We start from the raw sequence: 14,913 nt of genomic DNA, 5'->3' as shown, positions 1-14,913 counted from the left end.
GTGGTGTAATGGGAAAAGCTGTCACCTATAACATCCTATTTGGGCACTGGTTTGAGTCCCAGCTGCTCCATTTCTGTTGCAACTCCCTGCTAATGCACCTGGGAGAGCAGTAGAAGATGGTCCATGTGTTTGGAATCCTGCATCCACATGGGAGACCAAGAAGACACTCCTGGCTCTTGGCCTTGGACCAGCCCAGCCCCAGCTTTTGTGGCCATGTAGGGAGTGAACCAACCAGTGGATGGAAATTTTCTATCTCTTCTCTCTCTGTAGCTCCACCTTTCAAATAAATAACTTTTTTAAATTTAAAAATAAATTTAAAAGCACTGAAAGTGCTATCACAACTAACAATTCAATATTTCAGTGTTGTGAGTGGGAAAGTGGAACAGGGTGCTCTATGAGCCAGGCTTCTGAAGAGCCTGCAGACACACGCAGCAGGGCCATCACCCACTGAAGGCCAGACAACTTCAATTTCCTATAGAGTGTCAGGAGCAAGGCAGAGCAACGTGAGCCCCTCTTTCCTAGGCAGCCCCAGATGCTACTACTGCGTAGGCTCATGTCGAGTGTCTGATAAATAATTCACCTATATACTGGGCACGGAGACCCAAGGATAACAATGACAACGCCAACAAACGCCTCTGCTCAGTTGGGGTCACTGCTTGCCGCAGCCTGCCATGTGCTTCTGCAACATTCACGCCCCCAGCACAATGACACAACCCTAAGATAAAACCTCTGGAGAAGCTTCTCTCCACGCCAGCCCTTCCCGGACAGAATCACATACATTACCTGAATCCATGCACTGCCAAAGCCTCAAGAGGGAGATAAACACCTCAGAAGATCCGAAGGGAACCTTCGAGAAGCAAGAAGGCAGCTCTGTGCCTTCCATAAATGCTAGGTTGATCTCCCTCTATAGGCTTGAGGTGCATTGACCACAAAAGAAAGGTCTGTTAAGAAGCCTTTACATGAAACACAAGAAACACATCAATGCCACGGCAACCAGTTAGTGAGTGCTCTTGGTGTCCTCCAGAAGAGGCCGTTTCAATCTGGGGCCCTAAATCAATGGCAGATATTAAGGATCACCAGCCATTCCCCAGGTCTCCTTGGAGTGAGCCACCTGGAGTCTCACAGGTGGATCTATGATATCTGAGATATGAGAAGAATCTACTTTTTAAGAGCTGGGGAGGAAGGATGAAAAAAAATTGGTGCAACGGATAAGTAGCACCTGGGTTTCAGTCCTGGCTCTATTTTTGATTCCAGCTGCCTGTTAACATGCATTCTGGGAGGTAGGAAGTGATAGCTGAAGTACTTGGTAACTGGTACCTGTGTGGGAGACCCAGCTGAAGTTCCAGGCTCTTTGCTTTGGCCCAGGCCAGCCCTGGCTGTTGCAGGTACTTAAGGAGTGAATTATCTCTTTCAGACAAATACATTGAATATTTTTCAAAAGCACTGGGGGCAGCTGAAGGCTCTTTAGAATGTCCACAAGCCAGAAATCATACTTTGGCATTCTGGTGTTATTTGCCAACCTAACTGGTTCTCCTGGTTCAGAGTTCTTATTTTTCAGTGTTCTGAACAAACAGCCAGAGGCAACCCCAACGGCTCATAGGCACACATGCAACCATGCATCTATTAAAGACGAGAAAAGTCGCATGTCCTGGCATGCCACTTGCCATAAAATTGTCAAGGTGGGGACCAGCTACAGGTGAAGAGGCAGATTCTAGAGACACAAGGACATCACTCTGCCTCATACCTGCTGGACTCTGAGGGCCACAACCTCCTGCAAAACAAGAGCCAGTGAACCTCCTTGCCAGGGTGCTGCTCGTGTTCTTCCTGTAGTTTCCTTGCATACTTACGGGCTCAGAAAGTACCCTTAACCCAATCATTAATAAGCTTCGTTTGTTCCTCTTAAATAAACATGGGAAAGCAAATGTATTCCCAAACACATTTGGGAATGTGCTGGTGACTGGGAATCGACTGTGCCTGGGGAAAGCTCGTCTGGGATCGGCAACACCAGGATCAGGTGGGAATGGGATTGAAACGGCCTCAGGAGTTCAAGGGTCTCACTGGTGGGCCTGTGGCCAAGGAGGTGGATGTTTCCTTGCGTCTCACCTGAAGGCTCATAACAGTAAGGCGGCGGGCGTCGTCGGAGGGCGCGATGATGGGCACCAGGTAGGGGCTGTCCGGAATGTGCTCATCGTTGAACTTGATAGACACCTCGTAGTTACCTAGGGGAACAGGAACCTCTGGTTATTTCACAGATTCTGGAAACATGGCTTGGGAAACCTAGGGCTAAGATGCCTTCAGGGACTTCTGGCTCTCATCGATGGCTTTTTGCTGATTGTCACCCGGCTGTGGCTGTGCCAATACAATTTTCTAGTTGGACAAGGTTAGGGATTCTTAACCTATAACCACCCAGAACTACTGGGCTGTGGTACGGTAGAGAATTCAGGAGACTCATGGCATTGAAGGAGAAACACTAGGTCTCTATTTTCATCAACCTGTCAGCACTCCTTTGAAACGAAGGCAGTTAATACATTGTGACTAAATCTTAGGGTCTATTGCATTCATGAAGACATACATGTGCTGCTGAACCACATCTTATTCCTTACAAACTTTCAATCAATCACTATTTTATATTATCATGTGATACCTTTGATTTGACTGCAAACCATGAGCCTGAGGATGGTTTCCTTAAGATTCACCAGATGCCTAGGGGTTCCAGGCACTTACAGACACAAAGGTGAAGCAGGTCAGTTCTTGGGGGCTTAGGCGCCCAGGCCCCTTGGCTGGAGCAGCCACACTGGCCAGGGACCCCTGGCTAGTGGGCAAATAGAGAGGCTGGTTGGTGGAAAGAACGTAGCACTTGAGGGAAAGACCCAGCCAAGAGCTCAACAAAGACACCAAGATCAGGAATCCCCTGCCTTTGCGATCAGGCTGTAGCCCTGCACTTGGATTTTTCACAAGATTCTCTCCTGTGTTCTAATACATCAACTCCTTGACTGTTCCTTACAAGCTCACCATCTCTGGACTAGGCAAATGTCCTCAGTCAACCCTTGGGTACATACCAGGCTCTTGGGCAATATAGGACACGCCGCATGACCCGTTTTTATGGTCATCAAATGTAATCTCAGCCTTACTGGGGCCCTCAACGGCGATGGAGAGGCCCCCAGCACCCGCTTCCCGTGTCCAGATGCTGAACTCGGCTGAGAGCAAAGAAATGGCTGGTTAGTGATAGAGCCCAGAATAGCCCCTGCCCCACTCTGTGTTCCAGTCCACAGCACTGAGTTTAGTTGGTTGCTGGCCCTTATCCCAAGCAGAACCCAAGTGAAGCCTGATCCTGAGGCCTCCCAAGCACCACTGATGGTTATCAGCAAGTTCAAGGGCAAGCCAACACCTTCTGAGAATACCCAAACCAACTCAGGAGAAGAGGAGCAAGTTCTATCTACTCCCTATAGATCCTCCCACCCACAGCCACCATGACCAGGGCCCGTTGCAATCAGTTTATAGCACTGCACAAACTGATCCATAAAATGCCCAGCAAGGTCTCTGGTGACAGCACCAGGACTCTACTTCCCTCTCAGAGACGCAGAGGCACACCGTTAGTTCTAGGCCCCAGAAGCCCCTCTTGCAGACACTTGTTTAGCTACACGTAAGTACAGCATGGCCAGACTTAGTTAGCTACAGGAGCTGTGAGCAGAACACACCCCCAAAATATTCAGCAGATTTTCCTCTCTAGGACCACACCCAAGGGTGTAGACACTCACATGGCCCAGACTCTACTCTTTTTCTCTTGCCATAGTATACCTGCCAGGATCCTCACCTGGAACTCCTGCTTCTCCTCTCTCCAGGCCAGGGCCTCCTGCCCGGACCTTATGTGCGCCCCCTTCGCCGAGTGGCCCCACAGTGAACTGGAAGGGGCTGCCGGTCACATGCTGCCCACGGTACTTAACGCTGACCGTGTGAACACCCATCTCCTGGGGCACAAAGCGGACGCAGTGCGAGTTCTTCCCCACGGGCACAATTTCTGCCTCGGTCACGTGGCCAGAGGGGCTGGTGACATGGGCTGACATGTCACTGCTGTCTATTTCTGAAAGAGGCAGGGAGATGGGGGACAAAGAAGAGGGTTAGGGTGAGGGCTCAAGGCATTGTATGGCATGCAGGACAAGCAGTAGCCGGTGAGGCAGGTGCAGCTTGGTCCCTGGGGAGTGCTCAGGCCCCCGCCGCCCCTCCCATGCCACCTGGTGCAGACAACATTTGAGGGGCATGGATGCTTCTTGCACACAGAGCACTTGTACAGCCTTCCAGTCTGGAGTCAAATGGATCTCACACAGCGCTTCGACCAGGGCCAGAGCCAATGGGTATAGCATGTTCTTTCTTACAGTTAGGCCACAAAGCGAATGCATTTAGAGAACAAGGTGAACAATCACAGATCAGTCCCGATGGCACAAGGAAACCATGCAGGTGCAAGGAGGGAGCACACCAAGGAGCCCGAGGCAGGATCTCAGACGGACAACAGTCCCAGGTCACTGCCAGCAGGGCACACAGAGTGTGTCCACTCCACCAAGGCAGTTTGCATCATGCTAAGGACTGTGCCCACACTGTAATGGTGCAGACAGGCAGCAACCAGGCCATCACCTGGAGCCAGTGCAAACCTGCACCCTCAGCCCTATGGGTTTGGGGCTGAGCACTTCATGACCGTGAGTCCTGAGGGCAGAGAGAGGACAGGAAGTGGGCAAAGGGTCACCCCATGTGATAGATCCACAGTCCACAACCCTCCCCAAAGTCCTGTGTGGAAACCCAACTCCCCAAGGTGGTGGTGGTGAGATGGGGCTTTCAGGAGTTTGTTAGAGCACATGAAATCATGAACATGAAGCCCCTAGTGATGGGATCAGCGCCCTTGCTAGACCCTGGCAGCACTTTCTTTCTTTGCAGACTCCATGAGAAGACACAAAGAGCTGTTGCCTTGCAACCAAGAACAAGGCCACTGCTAGCACCCTGGGCTTGGACTCCCAGGCTTGCACAACTGAGAAACAAGTCCCTGTTGTTGGCTGGCACCCAGTTCTCATTACTGCACTCTAGCAGCCTGCAACCCCTCCATGGCCAGGATCCCGAGGATGTGTGGAAGCTGGGGAGCTGTTCACCTTGGCACCCAATGAGAGCATGTACGTAATGAGGAGATAAGTATTTGCCAATTGTCTGTTTCCAGGCAACGGAAAGGAGAAAGAGTCAAGAGGTAGGGCAGTTGTTAGAGACAGGACAGGTGACGCTAGATAGGCACGCACCAGCTCTTCCAGGAGCTAGCTGGTCAGGTGCTAAGAAACAGAAAGCACAGATATCTCATCCCCAGTTGCACAGTTAAGGTGGTCTTTCCTCATCAGATGAGGGCACAAAACCAGAGACAGGCTCAGTGTGACAAGTGGGCTGCCAGGACATGGCTAGCCCTGAGAGGCACTGGCTAGCAATGGCCTCCTGGGCATCCCATCAAAACTCCCCCCCCCCCATTTTTTTCTAAAGATTTTTTTTTATATTGGAAAGTCAGATAAACAGAAAGGAAGATATTTCATCCATTGATTTACTCCCTGAGTGGCTGCTATGGCTGGAGGTGAGCCAATCCAAAGCCAGGAGCTCAGAATCTTTGGATCTCCCATGTGGGTGCAAGGTCCAAAGGTTTTAGACTGCTCTCAACTGCTTCCCCAGAGAGCTGGATGGGAAGTGGGGCTGCCGGGACACAAAACGGCACCCATATGGGATCCTGGCTTGTGCAAGGTGAGAACTTTAGCCACTAGGCTACTGGGCTGGGCCCAAGGCCCTTTTTAGCATGAGCATTTTATTTATTTATTTGAGACAGAGACAGACAGACAGACATAGAAAACACTACTTGTCAAACATCCAGGTAGGACTGAGCCTAGTTGGAGCCGAGCTGAAATCAGGAGCCAGAAACGTAATCTGGGTCTCCCACAAGGGTAGGCAGGGACCTAATTACTTGAGTCATCCGCTTTATCTCCCAGGGGAACAGGAAGCTGGAGTCAGGAGCCAGAGGTGGGTACTGAACCTAGATACCCTGTAATGGGGATTGGGTAAAATATCTGCCCTTGGTGAACATTTTATGATCTCAAACAACCAAGACAGCTCTGGCTAAGTGATCCCGTCTGGATCTCATGTTACAGAGGCTTTGATCACACTGGCACGTGGCCCAACATGGATGTTTCTACACAGGAGGAAGCCCACTAACTCTCACAGAGTCAACAGACATCACAGGATCAGCAGCTCTCTCGTTAGTGGACCACACGACCTTCATCTGCACTCTGCATTACACTGCTCTATAGTTTGTATACCTGCACAGCATGGCCAGCTGGTGGGCAGAGGAGATGGCCAACTCCACACAGTGATTTCCCTCAGGGAGGATTCTCTGTGGGAAGAACCTGGGCCATGTTTCAGATACATGGCATGGCCTGTTTGCTGCTTCATAAGCCCTGGGAGGAGCAAGTCACCACCAAAGGATGCAGCGTTGCCCACCCAAGTGTGCAGCACAGCCCTCTTTCTCATTGTACAAATGGAAGAGACATGTCAAAATATCAGAAAGATGCTACTGGGTTGCCACCTCCTAAATACTTCCAGATATGGCATTGGCATGGGCAGTTCCCTCACTGACATTATACCACTCAAGAGAGCAAATCTATAAACCTAAAAGGCTTAATTATGTTCTCCCCTTGTGACACTAGTAAGTCATTTTTATTTAGAAGATGAAAAAGGTAGTAGGAGCCGGTGTTGTGGCACATCTTGTTAAGCTGCTGCATGTAATGCTGGCATCCCATTTGGGTTCTGGCTTATGTCCTAGCAACTCCACTTCTGATCCATTTCCCTGCTAACGCACCTAGGAAAGCAACAGATAGGGTCCAAGTACTTGGGTCCCTGCCACACATGTAGGGGTCTCAGATGGAGTTCTAGGCTCCTGGCTCCAGCCTAACCAGGCACTGGCCATCACAGCCATTTGGTGACTGAACCTACAGATGGGAGATTCATCTTTCCCTGTCTTCCCCTATTCCTGTAATTCTGCCTTCCAAATAAATAACACAACCTTACAAAAAGAAAAGGAAAAGCTAGCACATAATCATAATTTGTTGCAGAGGGGATAGGGCTGTATGAAAATAAATGTTTAAAAAAGAAAAAAAAAAAGCCAAGGTCAGCATGGCCAACCTGGACCGTATGCTCTGGCTAGCATTGAACTTACTTCCCAATGGGGCCTGTTCCCCAGCCCTGGGCACTATGGTGCTCACCTGGGATTTTCAAGTTCAGGTCACAGATGCTCCCGACGGTAGCCACAGATGGGGCCCGGCTGGTCCGGGTGATGCTCTCCTTGACTCGTCCCTCCCCGCTAATCTTCACAGTAAAAGGGCTCCCTAGAGAGACCAAGAAGGTCTTTGTGAACTGTCCCGAGGCCAGGCCACTGCACTTAAAGCAAACGCCAAGCCTCACGCAGCAAGGGTAGAGGGGACACCTTACCAGGTACATGCTCATCAGCAAACTTGGTGGAGACAATGTATACCCCGGGCACAGTGGGGAAGTAGGAGACTTTACAGGTGCCGTCTTCCAGGTCCTCTGTCTGGATGTCCACCTTGCTGGGGCCTTCCACTGCCAAGGAAATGCCGCCATAACCTGTAAACACAGAAGCCCCAGGTTGTTCTGGTGGTGACTTGTCAGGAAGGGGGAAAGGGAACAAATGTATGAAGGACACCTGACCCTTTTAAATTCTAACTTTTTTGCAGACAAGGAGAATGCAAGGCAGAAGAGGAAATGAAGGACTCTGAGGAGTCCTGCAGGGGAACAGCCTGTTGCATGTGGTTCTGACCAGAGAAGCCTTCCCTACTGATGTCCCACGAAGTGTGTGATCTATACAATTAGCTGGGGACAGAACTCTGCCATGCTTCCAAGACACACGTGCACTGTCTCCATTTGTCAGCAGCTACAGGCCTGAGAATATGAATATTTAAACATTATCAGCTGCCTTGGTTAGGTCAGCAGGCCTGAGGGTTGGATAACAGAGGAGTCAACAGCCAGCATCTTCCCACAGGGACAAAACCTCTCCAGCTTTCTCTGTCTCTCTCCAAAACTCAGTAATGAGGCTGTTACTCAAGAAGGCAGAAGATGACAACATGGGGATAGAGCATCCTGGGAGAAGCCTAAGCCAACCTAAAAAAGGACAGGCAGAGATGCCTCACTTCCATAAAAATCCTGCTCAGTGGAACATGCCATGCCCTTGGGGGACAAATGTCCTCTGCTTGGGATGATGAGAAACCCTGGGCAGCTGGGAACAATGGTTTGAAAACAGATACTAAAGCAGAGGTCTAAGAATTGTTGTGACTGTAAGTTCAAATCCCAAAAACAGACAGGGATTAAGAACTTTCAACATCTATAAGGTTACAACACCTATTCTACTGATGGCCATGAGTCTTGAGTGATGGTGCAGGTAGGTCTACAACTTGAAGCCTACTCAGAAAAAGCAAGTGTAGTAGGTTAGTAGTGGGAATGAGGAAGCAGCCAGAGAAAAAAAAAAAAAAAAAAGCACATTCCCCCATTTTCTAAAAATTTTCTGGGGCCAAATACAGACCTGCGTCCCTTGTATCCACGATGAAGTCAGACATCTCGAAGGTCCGGCCTTCTGAGAGGCCACGGCCATAGACTTTAGCTCGGCGGGCGTCACCAATCTCGGACTGGACCACCATGATGGACACGGGGCTGTTGGCCACGTGGTTGCCATTCTTCTTGATGCTGACCAGGTGCTCTCCCACTTCCCGGGGGATGAAAGAGATGCCTGGAGCCAAGCACAGAGTAGTGTTTTTTTTAGGTGAGGAGAGAAGTGGGAGGGAAATAGACTCTCAAGGATGGGACAGTGACTTCTCTCCAGACTTTGTAACAACTCAGAGAATCTAAGGAGATCCACATTGCAATGCAGGAATGCACTCGACTTTTTCTCATGTGTGAGACCCAGCAGGTGGATCACAGGCCACTCCAATGGGTCACCAGTTTCCCAATGACAGGAGCCCCCAACTCCCAAACATCTGGGCTCCAGTAAGGGAGGTGGTCCTGAGCTCACCAATGTGGTTGTTGGGCAGTCTCTTCAGGAGACAGGGTTCATCACGGCCAGATGGAGCCTGAATGCTGGCTGTCAGTGTGCTGAGGTCAGTCTCGCTGATGTCGAGCAGGAAGTCTGCGGCTGAGCCCAGCTTCACCTGCGAGCACCGTCTGCTGTCATCTGGGAAAGAAGCCCCAATACATCTCCTGTTACATGTGTCACCTGGCCTTCTAGGGACTCCAACCCAAGCATTAAGGATCCAAAGTTAAGTGATGAATCATGCCTCAGACTATAAACAGATCTGAGCAACATAGAAGGACTGGCATCTATGCCTGGGCAAAGGGCAGATGGAGCTTACAGGATCTAGAGGCACAATTCCCCACAGACCACCTGTCACAGAGATGCTTGACCTTGAAGGTCCCTCCCATCTGAACAATGTTCTTGATCACCTTACATGATTCATCTGATCATGTTCCACTTGATGCTGCTGGCCAAAGCACCTTGAATAGGCAAGAAACTTGCCTTGTACAGCTGATACAAACACCCCAAGCAGAACACAGGTGGGGAGCATGGCTGGAGTACTAGATAACCAGAACAGCTAACCATAAAATTTAACCTCAATTTTCCCATCAGTTACATGGGAGTCAAAACTCTTGACTAGGAGAGAAGTTGTGGGACCCCTATGAGTTTGTGACCCCTCTGAGGCAGCAACCTTGGCTCAAAGTAAGTGTCCTCCTTTTGTAAATTCCTTGCTTTTCCTGTGATTATTGGCTTAGCAGCAACTCAGCAAGTCCCACGCCAGACTGAGTTATCACTCTGAGAATTCCTCAATGAAACTCTGTCACTTGCACTCAAAGAGAGAGCTCACTTGTCATTCCGGGTCTGATGACAGCAGTTGACAGGGCAGCCACAAACTCCCATGGGAAGCCCCTGGCAAGTTAGGTGACCCTACCTGTGATCTTGGCTGTGAAGGGGCTCCCGGGGATGTGCTTGTCATTGTACTTGACCAGAATGCTGTAATCACCGGGCAATGTGGGCAGATAGGTCACTGTGCATGTTCCGTCTTTGTTGTCAATGCAGCTGATTTCTGCCTTTGAAGGTCCCTCAATAGCCAAGTCCAGTCCACCTGTGAATGGGAGCAGGAGGAGGGTAAAAGAGGAAGAGAAATTAAGGCAGACTTTCCTTGTTTCTATGGTATAACAGATGGCTGCAGTCCATGTAGGTCACAGGTAAAGAGTATCCATGGGAACATAGTAGTTCATGTGCTAAGAATGCTCATTGGGAGCATGCCCTCTGACTCAAGTCTTCACCACAAATAATCCTGAGATTCACTATACTATTCAGGATGCGTGGGGTGGGAAAAAGATGGAGGCCAGAATGTCAATCCCATATCAGAGCCACAGCCCCAAGGGACTGTCCTCTTTGCCTAGGATGACAAAAAATCCCTTTATAGCCAGAGATTTAGGAATCTCCAAGGATACAACAGACAAGAACAAAGCTTTATCCAGAATGACTTATTAAACAACTCTCATGGTTCTGGGATGCATGTGCAATGAAATAAACAAACACGCATTAGTCAAAGCAAACTTAATTCCCAGGGAGGCACATACAATATTTCCTAGCATCAATCTGATGGAATCAAAACAAAACAAAAAAAGACTTCAGAATCTTCTACTTTTGGTAAAAAACAGAGTAGCTCTACCAAAAAGAAAAGACAGATGTTATGCAATGTCTTATTTTTTAACAGCTGTCCTGGAACTGCATTCACGGAATTCATACAAATGGGAGGTTGGACGTGTAAGAACATACAAACACACAATACCTTCTCCTGCATCCTCAGTGACGATGGTGAAGGTGGCGGTTTTGTTGGCCACTCCGTACACCAGGCCAGGGCCGTATGCAGACACACTGCCACTGTTGGGGTAGTTCACGTAGAACTGGAGTGGGCTCTCTGCATTTGCAAAGGACATAAATGAAATTGGGACCCTTAAACAAGTGGCTGATAACCATAAAGCAAAGTTTCAAACTGAAGGGAAGGTCATGTGCCCAGTTTGTTCAAAGTGGTAACACTCTAGAAACCATCATACAAATTGAAATGTACAGTGATGGAGTAATAGAGATTACCATATCCAGATGTGAAGACATAGTGCAACACCCATCCCTACTTCCAAATCAAAGACAGACTCCCAATGAAACTGTTGGAAATATCTAGACAATGGGATGATAGACTGTCTGACATTGTCTGTACCAACAATGTCAGGGCACACTTAATCAAAGTGGTCACACTCTCTGACCTAGAAGATTTGATTCTAAGAACCCTCCCATGTGTCTACCTGCTCAGCCCACTCCCAGCCTAGGCAAACACTTGCATTTCTGTACCTTTCACATGCAAATCAGGACCAGCCCTTAGTGCCCGAGGAAGGGAATTACTTAAATAAATGCTATTCTGGTGGGCCATGAAGACTGAGTGAGAGCAGTGTATACCAACTGGAGAGATTATCCATCATGTACTGCATGTGAAGCAGAAGCAGCAAGCTGCTATGTAACCTCACTACCACTGTGCCATTGCTTTGAAAAGTGCACAGGACACACAAAATTGAAAGCAAATGTTTAATCCAAATGAATCTTTCTATCTCTATCACAGAAAGCAAATCTCTTCCATTTTAAATGGCTCCTGGCCATTGGCAAAACAAAGCCGAACAGTCAAATTGAAAAATGGCCTCAAGAAGGCAAAAATTGCCTTAGCAGTTAAGACACCCATGCCCCACATGGTTTGATTCCCAGAGGCAGGAGAGCTGGGTGCTTCCCTGGCTTCTGGCGAATGCCAGCATTTGGGGAGTGAATCAGTAACACACAGGGAATTTTCTGTTTCTCAAATTTTAAACGGAGGAGGAAGGGAAGGAAGAAAAGCAGCAAGAAAAAGAAAAACATGTCAAGGATACCAAGTTTCAGTTTACATGAAAAAGAATGCAAGTGGCACTTATACATAGCGGAAAACTGCTTAATCTCATTTACGAGAGATGTGTAAATGAAGCAACACTAACATAACTGGTTTCTTCTTACTATCAGATTGGCAAAGACCCAGAACATTGATAGCAGGTTCCACTGCCAGGGCCCCTCCTGCACTGCTGGTGGGCATGTGACTGGACCAGCCCCTGTGTGGGGTGATTTGGCAGCATTAACCCAAGTCACTCCCAGCCAAGTCCGTTTTGGGAGCTCAAACACAGACAGTTTTGCAAGTGTGAAATGACAGGCATGAAAGGTCACTTGTTGCAACAAGCCTGGGGCCAGCACAAGGTGGGTAGAACTGAAAGGTCCTCTAACAGACAACTGGTTTTCCATGGGGCAGGCCTAGCAAGGTGTTCTCTCCATAGGACCTGCCAAACTGCCCTGGTCACACTGCCATATTCGTAGAGCATGTGGCATTTTAAAAATCAACAGCCAGGTTCAAGAGCAGGGCAGGAGAAATTGGGGGATAGGCAGGAAATATTTCTCTCATTATTTTTATTTCTAAACCAAGTGTTACAAACTCAAAATATGAAAGTGAAAAATAAAAGCTTACATAATACAGAGAGGGAAACAGAGCAAAACTAATAGTATGTTGGCTGATGGCCATAAAACAGAAGCCACTTGCCCTGTCAGGAGGTGTCTGCCCTCTTCTTCCACCCCAATCCTGCCCCTGCCCCGAGCCACCAAACCTCAGGGGGATCTGCAGGTGGGGCTTGAAAGCCCCTCACTGAGCCTCACATTATTACCTAGACCCGACTTTTGGTCACACTCTACTGAGCGGGAGAGATAAATGTTGTGATGGACCCCTGAGTTCAAGGACCCTGAGCACTCCCTGGAAGAACCACTTCCCAGCCTGCAGCTGTTCCAACACCTCTCCACCACTGGCATTTCCCAGCCCCTCCCCACCCCTCGACCGTGGAGTGCTTACCAGGGATGTGGCTACCCATGTATTTGATGTGCATCTCATGGAGCCCGACCTCAGTGGGGGCGTATCTGACTGTGACCGTGCCATCCTTGTTGTCCACGATCTCGGGGGTGGCCGTCTTCCCAGAAGGCATGTGGACTTCTCCTGTGGAGGCAGACAGAGCAATGAGTCCACGGTGACTGTCCCAAGCATGAGTCTTGAAGACGGATTTCAGAACCCAAAACACTCATGGCTACATCCAAAGCTCATATCAGGGGAAAAAAAAAAAAAAAAAGAATCTCAGCCTTTCTTTTTTCTTTCCTTTCCTTTTTTTTTTGTAAAGTCAGGTATATAGAGAGGAGGAGAGACAGAGGGGAAGATCTTCCCTCCAATGATTCACTCCTTTACTCCCCAAGTGGCCACAACAACTGGAGCCACGCCCATATGAAGCCAGGAGCCTGGAGACTCTTCTGGGTCCTCCACACGTGGGTGCAAGGTCCCAAGGCTGCCAGTATTAGAACTGGCACCCATATGGGATCCTGGGGTGTATAAGGCGAGGACTTCAACCACTAGGCTACCTTTTTTTCTTTTGGAGGGGGGAAATGCATTTTCTTTGGCTCTCAGAAAATACAGCAGACAACTTGTAAGTGTAGAATTTTCTACAGTGAGAAACTCAAACAGGATTGAGGAGATCACAAAATCAACAGGGCTAGAAAGGAATCAACTCAAACAGAAAAAGGCATTAAAAGGAAGCTAAGGAGAGAAAAATCTTTCTTTTTAAAAAATGTAATTATTTGAAAGGCAGAGTGATACACAGAATGGGCAGGGTGGGGAGGGTTGTCTACCTATTGGTTCACTCCCCATATGCTCACAAAGGGTTGGGTCAGGCCAAAGTCAGGAACACCAGCACCTGGGCGATCTTCTGCGATGCTAACAGGAGGCTGGAGGGAGCACAAAATGTCCAGGACTTGAACCAATAATCCAATATGGGATGTGGGCATCATAGGAAATAGCCAAACCTGCTGTGCTACAACACTGGCCCCAGAATGTAACAGAATGTCAAGGCCACCAGGCATTTGGAAAAACCAGAGACTAAGAGAAGGCAGAAGACAGAATGAACAGGATGTAGCAGTGGAGAGCAACCTAAACACAATAGTTCTTCAGAAAGCACCCTGACTTTCTCCAGAATGCAAGGCAAGTAGCAGATGAACCACCCTTCAGTCAACACAAACACATGCATTTAGTGCAATCTAAGAGGCCCCTGAGCCAGGGAACCAGGGACACAGGAGCCTAGCTTTCCCGTGGCAGTGACACCAGCTCCCTGGGAACTGTTGTACATGGCTCATGTGAGAGTGAGGGAGAACGAGAAGGTTGCCATGACAAGTGCTTACCTGTGATTTCTCCTTTCCTGACTGCAAACGGAATGACCAAGTCAAAAGGTTTGAACCCCAGGCCATTAATTTCACCCACGGGGACATAGGCCTCTTCAGTCACCTAGAATCAGAAAGTGGCAGTCAGTGGCTAAGAAGACTATAGCAGGGGCTGGAGAAGCTACTGGGGGCAGAGCCACTGGGAATTCTGCAAACCAGTCAGGCCGGGATTTGCAGATGAGGTTGCCCATGTGGAATGGGCTTCACCTAACAGGGCCCAGGCCCAGAGTAGAACCAGAAGCACCAGGCCAAGTCATGCGGACCAATCACTAGAAATCACTCAGCGTACTGCTTGTAAAACTCCCAGCAGTGCCCAATGGGATGAGGAAAGTGAGAGACAGCAATGTCTTTAAGTCCCAAGAGGCTCCATCTGGAAAGGTTTAGTTGCTTGTGGCCTGGAAAAGAAGGTGCGTTTTAAGTGGCAGAGAGGAGCAGTGGGTGGCTTTTTCCCCTGAATAGAAACTGATGTGCAAACAGTGAAGGCCCCGAACATCCAGCTGGCT

General features: G+C 48.9%; 1 protein-coding gene across 5 annotated transcripts in view; it reads right to left on the bottom strand.

Moving 5' to 3' along the window:
* Nucleotides 1–14,913, bottom strand: part of FLNB (filamin B) — a 131,151-nt gene that overhangs the window by 10,369 nt on the left and 105,869 nt on the right. For 4 of the 5 annotated variants that reach the window (XM_040994691.1, XM_040994692.1, XM_040994694.1 and 1 more), the window contains 11 exons: nucleotides 14,372–14,474; nucleotides 13,005–13,145; nucleotides 10,890–11,018; nucleotides 10,020–10,193; nucleotides 9,089–9,247; nucleotides 8,603–8,806; nucleotides 7,498–7,650; nucleotides 7,272–7,394; nucleotides 3,815–4,081; nucleotides 3,060–3,197; nucleotides 2,104–2,219 (listed from right to left, as the gene is read on the bottom strand). In XM_040994691.1, the coding sequence (XP_040850625.1) occupies nucleotides 2,104–2,219; nucleotides 3,060–3,197; nucleotides 3,815–4,081; nucleotides 7,272–7,394; nucleotides 7,498–7,650; nucleotides 8,603–8,806; nucleotides 9,089–9,247; nucleotides 10,020–10,193; nucleotides 10,890–11,018; nucleotides 13,005–13,145; nucleotides 14,372–14,474 (1,707 nt within the window). Of the gene's footprint in view, nucleotides 1–2,103; nucleotides 2,220–3,059; nucleotides 3,198–3,814; nucleotides 4,082–7,271; nucleotides 7,395–7,497; nucleotides 7,651–8,602; nucleotides 8,807–9,088; nucleotides 9,248–9,454; nucleotides 9,458–10,019; nucleotides 10,194–10,889; nucleotides 11,019–13,004; nucleotides 13,146–14,371; nucleotides 14,475–14,913 lie in introns of all 5 variants that reach the window. The other variant, XM_040994693.1, reaches the window with a different exon arrangement.

Source organism: Ochotona curzoniae, unplaced genomic scaffold, assembly GCF_017591425.1.
Source record: "Ochotona curzoniae isolate NIBS_2020 unplaced genomic scaffold, NIBS_Ocur_1.0 contig_908, whole genome shotgun sequence".
NCBI lineage: Eukaryota > Metazoa > Chordata > Mammalia > Lagomorpha > Ochotonidae > Ochotona > Ochotona curzoniae.
This window is presented reverse-complemented; position numbering and strand designations above follow the sequence as displayed.